Source organism: Petaurus breviceps, unplaced genomic scaffold, assembly GCF_028583685.1.
Source record: "Petaurus breviceps papuanus isolate PSGF00001 unplaced genomic scaffold, PetGlider_PUasm1.0 156, whole genome shotgun sequence".
Taxonomy (NCBI): Eukaryota; Metazoa; Chordata; class Mammalia; order Diprotodontia; family Petauridae; genus Petaurus; species Petaurus breviceps.
The window spans coordinates 2,027,574-2,048,738 of record NW_027185720.1 but is presented as its reverse complement, the minus strand read 5'-3'; the positions used below and the strand labels follow the sequence as shown (position 1 = coordinate 2,048,738).

General features: G+C 39.5%; 1 protein-coding gene across 2 annotated transcripts in view; it reads right to left on the bottom strand.

Moving 5' to 3' along the window:
• Positions 1 to 879: 879 nt before the first annotated feature.
• TPH2 (tryptophan hydroxylase 2) overlaps positions 880 to 21,165 on the bottom strand; it is a 137,032-nt gene continuing 116,746 nt past the window's right edge. For both annotated transcript variants that reach the window (XM_069082169.1, XM_069082170.1), the window contains exons 10-11: positions 2,059 to 2,192; positions 880 to 1,478 (exon numbers count right to left, since the gene is read on the bottom strand). In XM_069082169.1, coding sequence (XP_068938270.1) covers positions 1,304 to 1,478; positions 2,059 to 2,192 — 309 coding nt within the window. In that variant the 3' untranslated portion in view covers positions 880 to 1,303. The remainder of the gene's footprint in view (positions 1,479 to 2,058; positions 2,193 to 21,165) is intronic.

Below are 21,165 nucleotides of genomic sequence, written 5' to 3'. Positions count from 1 at the left end.
CCAGAAACACCATCTTCTGAAATGAAATACTTCTAAAATATTAAGTGGGGCAGCCAGGCGGCACAGTCCTGGAGTCAGGACACTTACCAGCTATATGACCCTGGGCAGTTTGCTTAACCCTGTTTGCCTCAGTTTCCTCCTCTATACAATGAGTTGGAGCAGAAAATGGCAAACCACCCCAGTATCTTTGCCAAGAAAACCCCAAAAGGGGGTCACAAAGAGTCAGACATTACTGAAAAATGACTAAATAATAAAAATATTAAATATCTTCTAAAATAAAATACTATGGGATACAGGCCACAGCTCGAGGTTTAAGATTAAAATCATTTGCATATGTGTACTATAGTAAGTAAGCTGACTTTCTCTTGTGTAAATCCCCAGTCTAAAAAAATTAGTCCCCTATTATTAAATCATCACATTTTAAAACAGGATATAGATTTTTTTTTTTTGCAATAGGCATTGTCATGTAAAGGCAGACAAAGCACAGCTGATAGTTATCCTCAGAACCACAGCGACCTGGGTTCAAGTCCTTTCTTTGAAATCCTATCTGTGTGACCCTGGATAAGTCTCTTAACCTCTCAGTGTCCTAGGCAACTCTGTAAAACTATAAATTGCAGAGAGAGTGCCAACCTGCATTGATAGATGGAGTTTCCTCATCTGGAAGTTCCCTATATCAATTCAATCACAGATCCAATGTTGTATAATTCTTGTTTCCTCAAAAGATATTGAGAAGGGAAAATCCAGCTTTGCTGTAGTTTAAAAGAATAATGAATTTCTTCGTTTTAAAAAAAAAGGACAGGAAATAAAGAACCATTGAAACGGAGTCAAGGAGAGAGAGGACTTATAATGTTTAATGAAAATAAAAGCAGCAAGATACAGCGGACCAAACTCTACTTATTAGTGACCATGAGCAAATCACTTAACCTGTCTGGGCCTCAAGCAAGTATCTAAGGTCACAACTTCTGCCTTAGCAGAGGGAGCACCCTATCCAGGTCACATTTAAATAGATACACGTACTTTTGGGATACAAAACTAAGTCTATTAAACCAACTATCTAGTTTTTGAATATTGTAAATCTCTTTACGACATATATGATGATTGTCTGCTATTACATTCTTCACACAAAAGCCTAATCTTATTTGGTCTGTAAATTGCAATTGGGTAGATGCACAATGATGCAAGTTACTAGCCAAGCTTCAGCACACAGAGGACTGCTACAGAAGAAATATGTGTCATATGAAGCAGATTCATTTGCTGTTGAATGATAGCAAGATGAGGCTGACAGAAGAACGGGTCCCAGGCCTCAGATCCCCAAATATTTGTTCATCTTATTTAAAGCATCACACACTGTATTCAGATCACTTCGGAGGTCCTGGACCACATTCTCAATACTCCTGGTATCCTTCAGGATTTCAATGCTCTGGGTATAAGGATTGAAGTACACAGAGAAGGGGCGAGTTATAGACTTGGCAAATTCTCTGCAAAATAATAATGATCATAAAATGTTAAACAATCAGCTAGCACTGATTTAAAAAAAGAGTGTGAGATAGGGAGGAGAGAGGAAAAAGGGGAAAGGGAAAGAAGAGAGAATTAGAAGAAAGAGAGAGAAAGGGAAGAGAAAGAAAAATAGAAGGGAGAGAGAGAAGAGAGAAAAGAGAGAGAGAGAAGGAGAGGGGAGAGAAGAGAGACAAAGAAAAAGGTATAGAAGAAAGAAAGAGAAGAGAGATAGGAGAGAAAGAAAGAGGAGAGAAAAGAGAGGGAGAGGAACAGAGAGAGAGAAAGGAGGAGAGAGAGGGAGGGAGAGAGAGAGACAGAGACAGAGACAGAGAGAGAGGGAGGGAGATGAGATGAGAGGGGGAGAGAGAGAGACACGGAGAGAGAGACAGAGAGACAGAGAGAGAGAGACAGAGAGAGAGAAAGGAGGAGAGAGAGAGAGAGAGGGAGAGACAGAGACAGAGACAGAGAGAGAGAGAACAGAAAAATAGAGCAAGAAAGAGGCATAGGAGAGAGAGAAATGGGCAAGTTATCTTCTTTAGACAGGAAAGGAAATAAGTTTACCTCATCTTTTCTTTTGCTTCTTCAAAACTTTCGGAAACAAAGTAGGCTTCCTGAAAGGTGGTGATAAGGCATTCCTGCAGGCAAGTTGTCTTTGGGTCAAACGCTTTCACACAGGCCTTGTCAGACAGCGCATGCTGCAAAGGATACCCCGACACTTGTTAAGCTCCGAAGTTCCCTGACATCCTGTTGCTACAACACACTCCTCACAGAGGCATCCTCCAACCGCACTCAGTCGTTGGTCTCACATGAATTATGGAATTCTCTCATGCATAAGGTAAATTAGAGGATATATTTTTTAAGTCTATTAGATACTGAGGGGGAAAATGGGATTATGGCATTATTTTATTTATCATCAGCAGAATTCTTAGCGAAGGACAGTTCAGAGTCATACCCCCAACAGGAATGGAATTTTAAGTCTAGGCTATGAATAGGATCAGCACCACATAAATATACTCATAAATATATCACTACAAGCAATGTCCTGAAATTTCACTTAAATGGCAGAAGTAATAATTACCTGGGTAGAGAGGTAATTGGGGCTCTGACTGAACTATTTGCGGTAATCATCACAAGACGTTTTTAGGCCAGATACTGAAAGTCACCAGAGTGACTTTAAAAGTGAGCCGTTCTGGGGTAGGTCGGCAGCACAATGCATTAGAGCACCAGCTCTGGAGTCAGGAGGACCCAAGTTCAAATCCAGCCTGACACTTATTAGCTGGTGAACTTGGGCAAGTCACCTAACCCTGATTGCCTCCAATAAATGGATTAAAAATAAATTTTAAAATAAATATAATAATATAAATATTTTAATATTTATATATATAAATAAATATAAAAATAATAAAATAAAAATAAAAAGTCAGTGATTCTGTATTGAAAATGATGATATGATTCATTTATGGGATGTTGAAGAAATGCATTGCCATCTTACCAAGTGCAAACACATGACTAGGGAAAATGCAAAGGGGAGGAGAAAATTAATAAGGGGGGAGCAAATATTATCACTTTCTCATTTTTTTATTTTTTACTTTTTGCGTTTTGGAGGGCAATTGGGGTTAAGTGACTTGCCCAAGGTCACACGGCTAGTAAGTGTTAAGTGTCTGAGGCTGGATTTGAACTCAGGTCCTCTTGACTCCGGGGCCGGTGTTCTATTCATTGTGCCACCTAGCCGCCCCCATGTTATTACTTTCTGAAAAATCATCAGGTTGGTTTTACTGATTCCGTGATTAGTCACTGAGAACTGTAAGGAATGATGAGTGATTGTAGTTTCAAGACAAGGCAGAGACACAAGGAGGGTTGGTGGCCCTGTTTTCACCTTCATATTTTCATCTGCTAATTTGCTAATCTGTGTTTGCCTTAAGTAATTATTTTTATTTTGGACTCAGCCACAAACACAATCATTTCCACGTACAAATAACCAAGAGAAAACCAACATTGAATATGAAATCTCAAATGTGTATGCCATGGATTTTTTCAAGCATACAATACATTTAAAACAGTGATTCTTTTACTACCCTATTTGGAGGTGTCTCTTCCCACATCCCTTCTGCTGGATTTCATAAATGTTCCATTAACATTCTTTTTTTCTTTTTTTTTTTTGACATCACGATCACTCCCTCTTTTGGCCCCTATAACTCTACCTTCCACAATAATAATAACAATAATATTAATAATAATCACCTCCCTTGTAACAAAAAACATAGTCAAGCAAAACCGATCCGTTTGTTGGGCATGTTAGAAATGTGTGTCCTGTGCTTGTTTACCTAATGTACAAGATTACTTTGAGTAAGAAAAACATTTCTAGGTAACCTAGTTTTTCTAGTGTCATACATAAGCCCTATATCGTATAGGTGCCAGTAAATAAATCTAAGAGGAAATTTTAACCTAGTCTAGCATTTAAAGCCCTACACAATTTGGGTCCTACCCAGGCTTGTTTCATATTGCTAGGTGGTACAGCGCTGGGTCAAGACTCAAGAAGACTGAATTCAAATCCAGTCTGACATTTACTAGACTTGTGACCTTGAGCAGTCACTTGACCTCCATTTGCCTCAGTTTTCTCAACTGTAAAATGGGGATAATAACAGCATCTACCTCCCACATCTGTTGTAAGGTTCATATAGGATATTTGTAAAGCACAAAGCACAGTGGCTGCCATATAGGACAGGTTATATATGTACTAACTAGTATTGTTATTACTTTGTAAAGAGGTCACAAGATACAGCAGAAAGGGCACTGGTTTTGGATTCAGAGGATCTGGGTTCAAATTCTGCCTCTGTAACATATTATATGTGTGCCTTTGGGCAAGTCACTTAATTTCTGCAGGCCTCAGTTTCCTGATCTGTAAAATGATGGATTGGACTACATGAACTCTAAATCTACAATCCCTTCTTACATATTCCGTTCTAGACCCACTGGTTTGCTTGTTGTTTCCTTAATAAACCCTGTGATATACATGCTATTATTGAGCCCATTTTACAGATGATGAAAGTGAGGCTAAGACCGTTTATGTGACTTGCCCCCAGAGTCACACAGGTAGTACATGTTTGAGACAGAATTCAAACTCAGATCTTCCTGTCTCCAAACCCAGTATTCTAGCCACTACCCTTTCTGTCATTATATAAAACTCCATAAAAGGTTCAGAGCAGTTTTCAGCTTTACTAACTTTAAACTGCACTAATTTTAGGAAGACCTTACATTATATCACATCATATCATATCATGTTACATCATACTATGTCACATATGTTATGTAACGTCGCACTTTGTCATGTCATGTCACCTCCCCTTCACTAAAGAGGTCCCCGTGTATGCAACATTCCATTCCCACCTCCGTGATTTTGCACTCTATGCCTAAAGCACCCTCTCTCCTCAGCTCCCTTCAAGGACTAGCTCAGCCATCACCTCCTATAATAGTCTTCCCTGGTTCTCCCCAAGGAATCAATGCTCTCTTCCTCCCGCCATTACTTTGTATGTACATTTTATATACTTTGTATGTACATTCATGTTGGACATCTGTATCCACACAACAGGACGTAAGCTCCTTGAGGTCTAGGCCTATATCATTCTTGTCTTTGTAGTCTAAACATGTAGCACAGAAACTGCACATAGCAAAGCATTTCCCATCTCGGTATTCCAAATTCCTTTCTCTTTAGGCCTACAACAGGAAGTCTCCCCATGCCTTTGTGTGCTAAGGATTCTCTATGATGCTTATCTAATAGGATTTACTGGAGAAATTTCCAAAAAGCCCCCCCCACACCCACATTCCTTATGTACTCTCCAGTGAGTAGATGACCTCCCTGAAGAAAACTGAGCGCCCCCTCCCTGTTAGAAAGTGTGCCTGAGCATTGCAGAAACAGCCCACAAGTCCCCCAACACACAGAGCACACACTGTCTTGTTATTTTTCTCTTCCACCGAGTTCACCTGTTTCGATAAATGTGCATCTGAAACTGGGACTGCAGAAGGAATCTTCCAGTGAACTCATTTCCCCCCTCCAGAAGAGCTTCATTATAAGCAGAAGGTCACTACACCTGCAAATGCATCTGGGCTAAATTCGGTGCAGTGCATTGAACATTAGGAATCTTTGGTTCCACATGACTGACGATTCCTTCCACTTAGAAAAACAATCTTACATTTTTTTCATTTTTTAAATTCCAAAATGAATGGCCCTTTAGGAAGGCTATTGTTGTACCCCTAGAAAAAATGACAGGATCATTTGGGCTTGCTTTCTTTTTCAAATTTAGAGATTGTACACTAAGCTTACATCTTATCTATATTAGATTTCTCTAATTGTTGACCTACCCATTCATCTATTCACATGGAAAGGCATTGCAATGATGGGTTCAACAGCCTCACTACCTCTCCAAACTAATCTGTCTCCACTCCCTCCAACACTTGAGAATTCTTACAGGGTAAGAGCCCAGGAGAAATGTGGTTATAGCAGACAATGTCTCATATCCGAAGCCAGGAAAATCTGGGTTTGAATACTGCCTTCAACACTTACTATGTGATCTGGAGCAAGTCACTTCCCATTTCTGAATCTGTTTCCCTACCTGTAAAATGGGGATGATAGAATAATACCTGTAGTACTTACTTTGCAGGTTTGTTGTATGATTCAAATGAGATAATACATATTAAGCACTTTGAAAAACCTTAAAGTCCTATGTAAATATTAACTGTTATTAATAATAGCTGAAATGTACACATATGTATGTATATTACATAATTATATATAATTGCAAAGCATTTTCTATATTATATAATTCTATATTAATTATATTATATATCTATATTATAAATTCTATATTAATAATGATAGCCAATATTTATATAGTGCCTTAAGGTTTTAAAATGTATTACATATAGATAAATGAAATATTTATTAAATGCTTAATGTGTGCCCAGCATATAGTATTAATAATATATATGTCAGGCGTGGCCAGGTAGCACAGAGAGTAAGAGCACTGGCTCCAGTGTTGGGATGACCTGGGGATCGAATCCGTGCTCAGACACTTAGCACCTACCCAGAAACACCTGGCCATGTAACCTTGAGCAAGTTACTTAACCCCAATTGCTTAAATAATAATAATAATTATACATATATATATATGTCAGACATATGTATTATTATTATTAATAGTTAACATTTATGCAGCCCTTCAATATTTTCAAAGAGCTTTTACATACATAATTGCACTGTATCCGCCCAACAATCCTATGAAGTGGTGTTCTTATTATCCCTGTTTTACAGATAAGGAAACTGAGACCAATAAGTGATTTGCCCAGAGTCACACATCCAGTAAGTGTCTGAGGCACGTATCACACTCAGGTCTTCCTGACTCCCATGCTAATGCTCTATCCCTGTGGAACCTAACTGGTCTCTTCAGGGTAGCAAATAAAAGTGAGGAGCAGAAGGAATTAATACTCCCACACTGCAAAGCAACCCGAAAACGCTAGCAATCTGTTATTATATGTATAAAGTTCTCTTCAAATCACCAATAGAATTTCTTCCTTTTTTGGTAGTAAAAAATCAATGAAGTTTTTATCATGGGAAAATTCATACTATGGAAATTCTGTAGTTGGTATACCCAGTTGAGCTCATGTCGTCTTCTTTCACTGCTGAAGGGGATTAAAGTGGATCAAGAGAGGCCCAGTAGACTAATTAGATGCTCTGCTAAAGCCTGGCGTAGCAGGCACCCAGAGGCCAAAGCACAGCATTCAGAGTCCTGACCCAAGATTTAAGAAAAGTCAATGTGCTGAGAGCATTTTATTTATAAATATGATCATTTTGGCAACAGTTATAATATCATTGACCTAATATAATATTGGAAGGAGAAAATGCAAGATACTGTTTGGGTCTTTTAAGCCTAAAAAAAGTAAGAGGACAAAGAATGCCCATCATTCAGCCTATCGTAGGCAATTGGATGGACAACCCAATAGTATGTGTGTATGTGTGTGTGTGTATACATTTATATATACACACAGATATATGTATATATACATGTGTATATGTATACATAAATGTATGCATATGTGTGTATGTTATATATATGCCTTGGATAAATACTGTGGATGGACAGTGATTCAGGCCCAAAATTGAATAGGAGAAGAAGAAGCAGGTAGATTGCCTTTGGAAAATTGCATGATACTTCTGATGACCCCAAGTTTCTAGCTTTAACAGCAGTATTCGTTCAGTGATGCCACGTGCCTATGAATCATGGAACACCACAACCTCCAAAGAATTAAAGTTGTAGGTCACCCAAAGGGCAACGGGGAGGCACAGGGCAAGCATGACCAGGCAGCAGTATCTTATTAATAAACAACAGCCTAGGAGAGGCAGCAAAAGGGAAATAACCAAAACAGTGTATGACTGGAAAAGTAGGTGGCCCAGCCCCGGAGTCATAGCAAGGGATGACCAATGGAAAATCCACATGCCTTTCTAATCAATGCAATGTCCCCAGATCCTAGGATCAGAGTATGTCTAGAATGGGAACAGTTTTCAGAGGTCATCTAGTCCAAACACATAGCCTGTGGAGTACATTGGAACCAAATGAAAAAGTAGTTAGGAAATATTAACAAAATAAATTAAAATAGAATACAATATAGATGATGTTAGCTGGCAGGGATCTTTACATGCCCTTTAGTGACCCCCAATTTCTATTTATGTTTGACACCACCAATCTAGCCCAATGAGGAAACCAAGGCCCAGAGATGTGCAGTGTCTTGCCCAAGGTCACACAGGTAGTACACATCAGAACAGAAAGCTGAACCCAGCCTTTGTCACTGTACTGAGCTGCCTCCTCGGTTCTAGAGGAGGATTGTTGAATAAACCCCCTATTCAGGATTTTCAGAGGGATATGAACAAGGGTCAAGCCGGAGGAGAAGATGTAGGTAGACTGAGCTCTGAACCAATGAAGGAAGTAGCCATACCATGGGGATCTTTAATACATCAAAGTATGGATGAGAAATAAAATGTATCTTTTATGGCCCATACTGTAGAAAATGAGTATAATAGTAGACTAGACAACGGGCGAAATTTATTGTATAGATTGTTGTAATATAAGATATTAGTAGCAATATGGTTACTATAAGGCATAAGCTTTGTATGACTTTCTCCAGCTTACACTGTAATTATTGCTTCATCTAACTGTCTGGCACCCCATATGTACTGAGTCAATAAAATTCAACCAGCATCTATCATCGAGCAGTTCACATATGCTATCTAATTGGAATCCCAACACAACCTTATAAGACACAGGTGTGTGCCAGAGGAATTAATATTCCCATTTTACAGATAAAGAGACTGAAGGTCAGGTAAGTTAAATGACACTCATTAACAGGCAGCCAGAAAGTACAAGAGGAAGGATTTGAACCCAGACTTTCCTGACACTGAGTTCAATAACTGGCCCACTACACCAAATACAGTCATGTAACTAAAATATAAGGCAGGTCTCTGCCTTATATAATATATAGTCATGGAACTCAAGGAACGAACAGTCAGTAAGAAAGATAAACCACAAACACAAATAAATGTAATTAATACACGTTAAAATGTTCTTGGGAAAATGAAGAGATATGTCATGGGGACCAGAGACAGGTAAGGCCACTGAAGTGAGGAGAGGTAGTCCGTGAAGCTTGTATCTAACAATAATAACAATGAGAATGAGAATAGTGATGATGGACAGTTAGCATTTACATAAGCACTGTAAAGTGCTTTACAGACATGATCTCATTTTATCCTGATGCTACAACCCTGGCAGGAAGGTGTTATTATTAGCCCCATTTTATGGATGGGGAAGCTGAGGCAGACAGTTAAAGTTAAGTGCCTCCATCTAGCTAGTATCTGAGGCCCTGTGATAATTGGTAACTGGGACTGATCCCCTTACCTGATGATGACCCCACCTGAATGATGACCACCGGGACCCAATGGAATATACTACAGGCATTTCAGGGAATGACAAAAGGGTAAGAAAATAGGAATGGCCTCTCCCATCACTCCAAGAGGTCCAGACCTGAATAGAATACAGGACCAACTTCGATTTGTGTCTACTCTAGTCTATGCCTGTGTCTCTGTCAGTGTCTTCTTTAAGAAATCGGTACCAGAAGGACAGCCCACCATCTTGTCACATGTCACACAATACTTACCCTAGGATAGATTTTTAATAAATAATGAACCAAAGTCTTTCAGGCCCCTAGGGAACCATTTAGTCCATTATTTCCTAATGGTTCATAATAACATTAATATGAAGCATCAATAGAACCAATTAGGCTTGCTTTGCAACTGTTTGCATTTAAATAATGAATTTCAACACACAATACATCATAGCTTCTCTGTCACTTTGTCTAAGTCTCCATGGTGAGACTTTGTTCATTCATTCCCATTATCTTTTCCTCTTGTGTGGTTGTAGTTAGCATCTGCTCTACTATTCCGGTTCTGCTCTTTTTTTCCCCCCACTTTGTGCTTTCCACATTTCTTTTGGGTACTTATTCTTCATATTTGTCATCCTACATCACTTTTTTTTTTTGCTTTTTGGAAGCAATTTGGGGTTAAGTGACTTGCCCAAGGTCACACAGCTAGTTTTTGTATTAAGTGTCTGAGGCCGATTTTGAACTCACGTCATCCTGACTCCATGGCCGGTGCTCTACTCACTGAGCCACCTAGCCACCCCTCATCACTTTATAATATTCCAAAACATTAGTCTAGCATGACTTATTTAACCATTCATCTGTTGTTGGGCATTTAGGTTGCTTCCAGTTTCGATTTTTATCATTTAAACTATGAATTAGGAATAAAAATCTTTGAATAGATAGCTCCTTTTTTTGATAAGACTCTCAAAGTATACTCCCAACAATAACACTATTGGGTTGATGGTTTATGATATAAAGTTTAAAAGTATGACCATTTTTTTGAACTTTTAACAGAGAGATTGCCTTCAAAAAAGATTCTACCAGTTTCCAATTCTGCTAGTAATGGAGGAACATGCATGTTTCTCAAGAGCTGCCGCCATTTTGCTTTTAATTATTTTCTCCAATTTAACGATAATGAAGTCCCTCGAGTTCTTTTTAATTGACTTCTCTTTGATTATTAGAGAAATTCAGCATTTTTTTCCAGTAATTATTAGCAATTTGTGTTCCCCGTTTTGAAAACTGTCTGTTCATATCCTTTGATGATTTCTCCATTGTGGCCTGGGAGTTGCCTTTGTAAATGTTTAACAGCTCCATTTAGTCAATTAACAAGGTGAACAACATGATGCTGGCCGGCCTGAAAAAGATAATACAACTTCCAGCAAAGTAGCTAAGCTGAGAGAATGTAGCTCATTCACCCCCAGACTGTCAAACAGTCTTTAAAGCAGAGAGATATTAGATAACCAGGTTTTTACCTAAACTCCCTGAAAGATCTATTCTGGACTGACTTATTCTTCTGAGTTTGCACTTGCTTTTAGAAAGAACGCAGGGCTGACATTCAGGAGGCCTGGATTTCTAGTCCTGGCTTTGGTCCTAATAAGCTGGGTGACCTTGAGCAATTCCTTCATCCTTTCTGGGTTTCATTTTCCTCAACTGTAAAAGGATGGGATTGGACAACATGATTTCAAAGGCTTTTTCCAACTCTCATTGTCCTGAGCTTTAACACAAAGAGCTGGGGGGTAGGGGCAGAGACCTGCCTCAAAATTCTCTTTCTGCCATTTCAACATCCTCTCTGGCCACTGGTCTAAATGCATAAGACTTTTCAACGACACAAATCTATCTCCACCCCCAAACTCTAATGACATATATATGGTGATAGTCAACATTCAAATGAGAATTGGTTAAGACTGAAAAAAAATCTCAAAGATTCATGTTCTTGGCCAATTTAGGGCCAGGACACACTCACACACACACACACACACACTCACACACACGTACATGTACATGTATGTGTATATATTGCATTGTGTGTATATGTATGTATGTGTGTACGTACGTGTGTATATGTATGTATTTTTGTTGTAGAGTCATTTCAGTCATTTCTGACTCTTTGTAACCCTATTTGGGGTTTTCTTGGCAAAGATCCTGCAGTGATTTGTCATTTCCATTTCTAGCTCATTTTACAGATGAGGAAACTGAAGCAAATGTGTTTAAGTGACTTGCCCAGGGTCACACAACTAAAAAGTGTGTGAGGCCAAATTTGAACTCAGGTCTTCCTGACTCCAGACCTGGTGTTCTATCAGCTTCACTATCTAGCTACTCTCTTGTATATGTACGTATGTGCATATATACATATATGTGTATATGTTCGCATATGTACATATATACTCAGCACTTAAATTTTTATTGATACATATACTTATATATATATATATGAGCAACAGGCCCGCAAATACAAGTTTTCCCATGAGAGAAAAAAAATAGATATGTATATTTTTAAACCTACTATAAAATATATTTTCTGCCAACTAAACTTGACATATCATTTCTGTCCCAGTTGTCAAACTGGGCAGTGATGGGATCAATGCTCCTTTAAAGGTTTATAAATGATGCCGACAGTTTTATCTACTTAAGCAAGCTGTTTGGGTCAAAGGGGGATAGAGAATAATTCTATCCTTCAGGCAGTTACTAAATACAAGCTTAAGATACTGTCTCCAAATCTGTTTCTCACTCACTCTGAATGGGAAGTGTTTGTATTATGGTAGAACATGATGCGTCCTGCAAAGTCGCTTGATCTGTCAACAGTAAGCATTTATTAAGCACCTGCTGCCTTGGGCTAAGTGCTAAGGATTCTAAAAAAGACAAAAGACACTCTGGTCTTGAGGAACTTACAATCTAATAGGGAAGACAACTTGAAAACTACATAGAAAGAGATAAAGAAATGTAGGGGTGTGCTGGAAACTGACAATTGTTAAATTTTCAGTGTGAACATTTATACTTCAGAAATTTTAAAAAATTTTACAAATCATGTCTTGATTTATTGTTTTGTTGATTTCTACACTTAAGAAAATAATGAAGAGGGACAGCTAGGTGGCACAGTGAATAGAGCACCGGCTCTGAGTCAGGAGGACCTGAGTTCAAATCCAGTCTCAGACACTTGACACTTACTAGCTGTGTGACCTTGGGCAAGTCACTTAACCCCAATTGCCTTACCTTCCCCCCTTGAAAATAAAAGAATGGAGAAAATTAAAATGATGTATAATAAACCTAAAATTGAGTTGATATGGGTGCATTTTTTTTTTCCTGGAGAGCCAGTAGTTTAAAAATTTACCAGCATGGGGCGGCCAGGTAGCACAGCGAGTAAGAGCACCAGCTCCAGTGTCAGAACGACCTGGAGATCGAATCCCGGGCTCAGACACTTAGCACCCACCCAGAAACACCTGGCCGTGTAACCTTGAGCAAGTTACTTAACCCCAATTGCTTAGGGGTGGCCAGGTGGCTCAGCGAGTAAGAGCACCGGCTCCAGTGTCGGGATGACCTGGATCAAATCCGGCCTCAAATACTCAGCACCACACCCAGAAACAACTGGCCGTGTAACCTTGAGCAAGTTACTTAACCCCTATTGCTTAAAAAAAAAAAAATTTACCAGCATACCCCTGGGTAAATTGGAACTACTCAATACAGAGAAAGTTATCTTCTTGTGGAAGGTGGGATTTTAGCTGGCACTTTAAGGAAGCCGGGGAAAACAGGAAAGAGAGAGATGAAGAAAAAGAGAATTCCAAGCATGGGGGTCTGACAGTGAAAAAATCTCTAAGTCTAGAGAGAAAGTCTTTTCTTGGAAGAACAGCAAGAAGTCCAAGGTCACACAGCAAGTATGTGTCTGAGTCAGGACTCGACCACAAGTCATCTTGATGCCAAGGTCAGCTTTCTCAGTGCTATGCTATATTGCCTCTGAACTCCTTCCAATCTGTTACATATCAGTATAATTTGCTTTATATTTACATTTGTATTATAATTATTTGTGTCAATCATGAGCTCCTTGAGAGCGTGGGCTGTCATTTGCCTTTCTCTGTATCCCCCCACCAATTAATTAGCACAGTGCCTGCCATGTAGCTGGCTGACAATTACTAAATGCTTGTTGACTGGCTAAATGTCCTATCTTTGCTACACACATGTATTTTAGTCAATTTTTGAGAAATTTTGCAAGAGTGAATTAAAATAGAAATGGTTCTATGATAGATGGAGATTCAGAGAAAGGAATTAGAAGCAGACATTGAAGGAGTTCATGGCCTGGGAACTGAGAAGCCAAGAATCCTAATTCCAACTGTACCCATGGCAAGGAATGACCTCAGTGGGCCCTCTCGGCCTCTTCTTTTTGAAGCTGCTGTTCAGTCATTTTGATCCTGTCTGACCATTCATGACCCCATTTGGAGTTTTCTTGGCAAAGATACTGCAGTGGTTTGCCAATTCCTTCTCCAGCTCATTCTACAGAGGAGGATACTGAGGCAAAGAGGGTTGAGTGACTTGTTCCAGGGTCACACAACCACCTAGATTTACATTACAGATTTACACCCAGGTCTTCCTGACTCTGGGCCAGGCACTCTCTCTGCTACGCCACCTGATTGCACATAATTTATAAACAGTCCTAGTAAAGACGATATGATGAAACTCATTATGCAAGGATATTGTTTTTTTTAATTAAAGCTTATTGTGGAAATGAATGTTGAAAACTAAAATAAATTAACAAAACAAAAAAAAAATTAATATTAAGGAAAAAGCATGATGAGTCTTCAGGTCTGACAAACCCTGATAATAAGAGCTTACATATTTAGATATTTAACATTTCAGTGACCTCTGTGGAGCAGTGCTATGCCAAACTTCTCAAAGAATCAGTCCCTGACCTTAAGAAGGTCCAAAGCTAGTGCTCACCAGGAGAGAGGAGATGACTCATTTTTTGGATAGATTAACCCTTATAGGGGACCAAAGTGTGATTCAGGCAATTAATTAGTCGGCAACTGTGACTTGGGCATCTATTCTATGTAAATCTCACCCTATGAAGCCTAAGTCATCCCTGGAAAGATCCAACCCCTCACAGGTCAGCCAGATAATTCATCTGCTGGGAATTCTGTCTCTAACAAGTATTCGACATGGTTACTGCCTTCAGGTAGCTGAAGGTAAAACCAGGAAATGAAACACTGTGAGAATTTAGGGAAAGATGAGCTTTCAAACTGGACTTTAAAAATCTATTCAGGGGCAGCTAGGTGGCGCAGTGAGTAAGAGCACCGGCCTGGAGTTGGGAGGACCCAGGATCGGTTCCGGCCTCAGATACTTAACACCCATGCAAGAAAAACTGGCTATGTAACCTTGAGCAAGTTACTTAACCCCAATTGCTTTAAAAAAAATCTATTCCATCAGAACCTCCTATATCTGGTCCCAGCTATCTAAATTTTGGGTCTATCTGGGCTGTTTGAGGACCAAAGCCAGGAATGGATTACAAATAGTAGTAGATAACATTTACAAATAACACTTTAAATCTGGCAAAAGTGCATTACATATATAATCTCATTTGATAGAATAAGCTTGTGAGATAGATGTTATTATTATCTCCATTTTACAGATGAGAAAACTGAGCCTGAAAGAAATGTGGCCTTGCCCAAGGTTACATTGCTATTAACTATCTGAAGTAGGATTTGAACTTCACCCTCCCTGAATCCCACTTCAAGTCACGTCCAACTCTTCATGACCCTATTTGGGGTTTTCTTGGCAAAGATCCTGGAATGGTTTTGCCATTTCCTTCTCCAGCTCATTTTACAGATGAGGAAACTGAGGCAAACAGGGTGAAGTGACTTGCCTAGGGTCACACAGCTAGTTTGAGAGTAGATTTGAATTCAGGAAGATGTCTTTCTGACTTTGCTCTTGGTACTCCATCTACTACCCCCACCTAGCTGCTACAATACAGAATATACATGCTACCCCAATATATCATCACATCATCCTGAAACCAGCACTGGGATAGAAAACTAGGAAATAAAGATAAGATTGAGGAGAGGTCGGGATCTGGCCTTGGGGCAACAGAGTGATGTCACTTTGGTTCTCTTTGAGAACAACCAACCAACCAACCACTTGTGATTTCTCTCCCACCCTGCCATTATCATGTGAGAGCTCCTGGAGGACAGACGCCGGGCTCAGTGCCAGGTACACAGTAGGCGCTTCGTAAGTGCTTGTTGACTGATTGACCACAATCCTGTTACACTATCCTTGGCGCTCATCGCCAGACACTCCCATCTCCCGACTCAGGCATTCTCATTGGCTGTCCCCCACACTTGGAATTATCTTCCTGTCTGCCTGCAGGTATCCCTTCCTTCCTTCAAATCCCATCAAAATTCCCACCTTCTCAGAGGTGTCAGACATAAAGCCCCTCCTTGATGTGGCAAGAACTAGATTAAAACCTAATTGGGAAATATTTAACAAAATAAATAAATCTGCCATAAAACAAGGATAACACACTTTAAAATAAAGTCCCCAGGCAGCCCCGCTGAGATCCTTCTGTACAGATTAATGGCCCCCATTTCTACTTGAGTTTGACACCACTACTCTGCAAGAAACCTTTCCTGCTCTCCCTTAATGCTAATTTCCTCCTTCCGTTGATTATGTCCAATTGATCCTGTATATACAGCTTGCTTGCATATTGTTTTTTGCATGTTGTGTCCCCCATTTGTTTGTGAGCTCCTGGAGAATAGAAACTGGTTTTTGTTTTTTATTTTCTTTTATTCCCTTTTCTTTTTATTCCCAGCACTTAGTATGGTGCTTGACACACAGTGGGCCCTTCATAAATGCTTGACTGACTATTGCTGTTGATTTCATAATGGAGATTGAAAGCAGCATGCTGAAACACTTATAATAACCAAATAAGAAATGTGTGGTGCTAGTTATTTAAAATAGGACATTTCCTAAAGATGCACGGATCTGAATTAAAATTATTTTTACAGTAAAGTTGCATCCTAAAGTGTATCTCTGGATCCGTACAGGTACAGAAGACTGCTCCCAGGGTACTTCTTGGGTTGTGAATTCCTAATTATTCAGGTGAGATTTGACTCCAGACCCTCTGGCACCAAATCTAGCTTGTTTTCCCCTCAACTCATAACAGGCTGCCACTGGATTTCTGTGTGGACATTGTGGGTCATTAACAATAATACTGACAGAGACAACATGGCACAATAGATAGAGTTGATCTTTAGATCAAGAAGACCCGGTTTCAAAGTGTACCTCTGATGTCTGTTAGCTGTATGATGCTGAAACAAATAATTTAACTTCTCGGTGCTCTAGGCCAAAGTTGTCAAACAACAATCCTAAGTGCAGCCCAAACCAGATTCAAAAGGAATTGAGAAATATTCAACAAAATATACGAAAATACAATAAAACATAGATGATGTTAACATGTGTTTTTCTAAGTCAACATATGACCTGCATAAGGAAGTCATGTATTATTTCGTGGCTCCCATTTCTGTTCTAGTTAGACAGCACGGCTCTAGGAGACTCTGTATGCCTGTAATTTAGGAGAATATATCAACCTGAATTAGCAGATGGAATCCCCTCATCTGGGAGTTCAATAAAAAAACAGGTTCTATCCCCCTCCCCATCCTGCTGATGTAAAACAAAGGGCCTCTGGGCAAAGTCCACTTTTGAAGGATTTTCTTAATCACTCAGTCCATTCTACCAGCATCAACAGAGAGGATGGCACTCTGTGCAAACATTTAGGATCTTTAAAAGCATTTCATAGAATCTATGTAATCTGTGTGAGTTGCCCCAATTTCAACCTTTGCAATGCCCAGATTTATACGTGCCTTTACGAGCTTTTCCATATTTATTTGGTTTATCTTTTCAAAGGAAAAATAAGTATTGTCAAAAAGAAGAAAAAAATAGAGGTTATCCCCCTGACTATATATTCTACTTGCAAGTACCTCAGCATCTCTGAAGAGCTCCATCAGAGCTGCTGGGAGAGTAAGCCTCTGAAAGCATGCATTAAAAATGTGCTAATTCTAAGGTAAACAACTGTGTAGGACTTAAAGCAACTGTACCAAACCAATGTAAGGCTACTGGCATTGGTAACTTACAGTTGGAGGAGCATGAAATATTTTCTCTTGAAAGGCAAGAATGTGTACAGGCTAAAAGTAGCATAGGAGGGGTGGCCAGGTGGCTCAGTGAGTAATAGCACTGGCCCCAGAGTTGAGATGACCTGGGATCGAATCCAGGCTCAGATACTTAGCACCACACCCAGAAATAACTGGCCGTGTAACCTTGAGCAAGTTACTTAACCCCAATTGCTTAAAAAAAAAGTAGCATAGGTGACTGACAGGGAATTATTTTAGCATCCTTAATCCACTGAGGGGTCAGCACAGCAGGCCACAACCTACTCAAAGTATCTAATCTCCATCTGGGTTCATTGTTGCTTCTGATGTTTTTCTGAATTGTAGAAATGCATCATCAGGGAGATTAGAAAGTCCTTGAAGTTCTGAGAGAGGAAGAATCAAAATGCCCCAAAGTGATGAAACCAAACAGTAAGATAGATGCCTAACAGACAATCAGTGCCATGGGTAGAGAGGTGGGCTTGGCACTTGGAAGATCTGCCAATCTGATCATGACACCCCTATTCAAACAACTCTAGTGACTTCCAATTAGCTCCAGGATGAAATATAAATTATGAAATAAAATATAAATTTAGCTTTTAAAGCACCATATACCTTGGCCCCAAGCTATCTTTCCAGCCTCACTGGACATTAAGCTCCTTCCCACACTCTCTCTGCCTTCTAGCCAAACTGGCCCTTTCTCCGCTCTTCATTCCTGACCCTTCACTTCCCATCTTCACGTCTTTTTGCTAGCCATCCCCTTTGTCAAGAATTTATCCCTTATCTCTACCTTCTAGAATTTCTTTCCTCCTTTAAGACCTAACTCTGGAATGATTTTCCCTCCCACTCTACCTCAACTACAAATGCCCTCTCCCAGACTATCTTATATGGAACAACTTTATATGTGTGTGTGTATGTGTATTCATTAACTTTATATTTATGCTATATTTGTTTTTCTGTGTGCTTGTTGTCTCGTGAATTCAAGTAATAAGTTTGTTGAGGTTATGGGTCATTTCAATTTTTTGTACTTGTATCTCCAGCACTTCAGCATAACGTGTTAGGATCATAGTAGGAGCTTAATGAGTACATAGGTGGTTGTACTTTGTTCATGAAGGGGACTGAAATGACTGCACTATGTTGGAGTCAGGTTACAGTGTGTCCAACTTGGCTGATCAGAACAATATGAACTCGAAATGCTCTACCACAGGTTGGGTACAAATAACCCATATGAACATAAGTACTTATGGAATAATTGATTGTCCTCAGTTCAAATCTTGGTACTTACTAGCTCAGTGACCCTAGACAAGTCATTTAACCTCTCTGCCTTAGTTTCCTTATCTGTAAAAGTGGGAATTCTACTTAATGGGCTCTAAAGTCCCTCCCAGGTCTGAATCTATTATCCCATGATTGTTATAAAAAGGTATGTAGTTGCCATATCTGAATCTAGAGTTGGAGACAGTGACTCTCCTGATGTTGGAGAGTGAAAAGGGTTACATTCCTGTGTAAGCTTTTAGGTGGATGAAGTTAGGCAACTATGCCTGATGATGAAAGGGAAAAAGCATCAGTAAGCCTGTGGTCAACTCTAATATCACCACAGCTGCAATATACCATTGGGAGAACCCTGACTCCCACCAAATAAAAAGACCCCAGCAAAGGCAAAGACCAATATTGACCGGTCAAAGGACAATGGGAATGAATAAAAGAGACATACACTTGTGGGGACTAAGGGGGAAGCGGGGTGGGGCAGGGTTCTGTAGAGAGAAATGATAAAATACAGAAGGAAGGGAGAGAGACAGAAGGAGAGAGATAATCTGATGACTGCCTGTTGGGGACTATGGAGAGTTTCAAAAGGAAGCAGGACAGAAAGTAACGTCATGAGGGACAACCCTCGACATCTGATACCACTTGCTAAGAGCAACAGGGGACTGTAAGATCTACCACTGGAGTCAATGCCAGCAGAGGGCAGAAGGCCAACTCCAGTTGAGTCACCCAACCAACTGCCAAGACCTCCATAGAATTAGAGAGAAAGAAAAAGGGAGTATCACAGTAAGTGCCCAGGGTTTATAATGAGTTAACAAGCTTATTCTATGTTCATTATGTGTTATGTGCTGTGTACCCATCTTGGACAAAGAATTGCTCCCTGGAAGGTTTCTGCTGACCATCCAAGGGTTCCATTTTGTTTCCAAAGATGGGTTTTTTTTCTTTATCTTTTTCGACAACTTCTTCAATATTATTAAATATGTACTTGCAAAGAGAGTTGATGTTAATATGCTGGGTGGTGGCAGGGGCTGATATTGCCCGAATTCCCTTTTTAAGAAAATTTTAAGACAGAGAAAACGAAGCTCCAAGTATACTGGAAATATTATCTCGTGACAGCCTCCAATACAAGAGTTACATGTGAAGATTTGAAAGTGGGAGATACAATTTTTAAGTAAACATTAATATGAGGGCATTTAGAGGAAGCTAGGTGGCCCAGTGGATAGAGATCTGGGGCTGGAATCAGGAAGACCTGAGTTCAAATCCAGCCTGACGTTTACCAGCTATTGACCCTAGGCAAGTCACAATCGCTGTTTGCCTCAGTTTCCTCAACTATTAAATGGGTATAATAACAGCACCTACTTTGCAGTGTTGTCTTGAAGATGAAATGAGATAATAATTATGAAAGTGCTTAACATAGTGCCTAACACATAGTAGGTGCTATAGAAACGTTTCTCTTCTTCCCTCTCATTTATTGAATTTTTCCCCCTATTTCCACATTATAATGGGTCTTGACTAATCTTTTTTATTTTAACTTGCAAAGAATAAGTAATGAATAAAACAATAAGTAATATGTACAGTAGTTTGCAAAGCAATGTACATACCTTATCTCATTAGATCTTTGCAATAACTCTATGAATGGGTGTTATTATTCCCATTTCACAAATGAGGAAATTAGGACACAGGGGCTTGAGAGACTTGTCTGAGTCAACAACAAATCAACAGGCATTTTGTAAGTGCTAATGTGTCAGCACTTTGCTTTGGGAATACAAATACAAGCCAAAAACAAACAAAGCACAAATCAGTACAAGATAATAATAGGTGACATTTAAAGAGAACTTTTAAGTTTGTGGTGTAGACTGCACATATTATCTCATTTGAGGCTTTCAACCATCCCGGGAGGTAGGTAATATAGGAATAATTGGTTACATTTTCAAAATAAGGAAACTGAGGCTCAGATTAGTTAAGGGACTCATCCAGAGTCACAGAACCAATAAGGGATCAGAGCTGGGATCTGAACCCATGTTTTCTTCATTCTAAGCACCACACTCTCTATACTGTCTCTTCAAAATAAGAAATTGTGAGGAATTAATAGTAGAGGGGTAGGCAGGTTGTACAGTGGATAGAGCACTGGAATCAGGAAGAACTGAATTCAAATCGAGTCAGATATTTACTAACTGTATGACCCTAGGCAAGTCACTTAACCTGTTTGCCTCAGTTTGTCATCTGTAAAGTGAGCTGGAAGAAGAAATGGCAAACCACACCATTATCTTTGTCAAGACAACCCCAAATGAGGCCATGGCAAGCTGAACATGACTGAGAA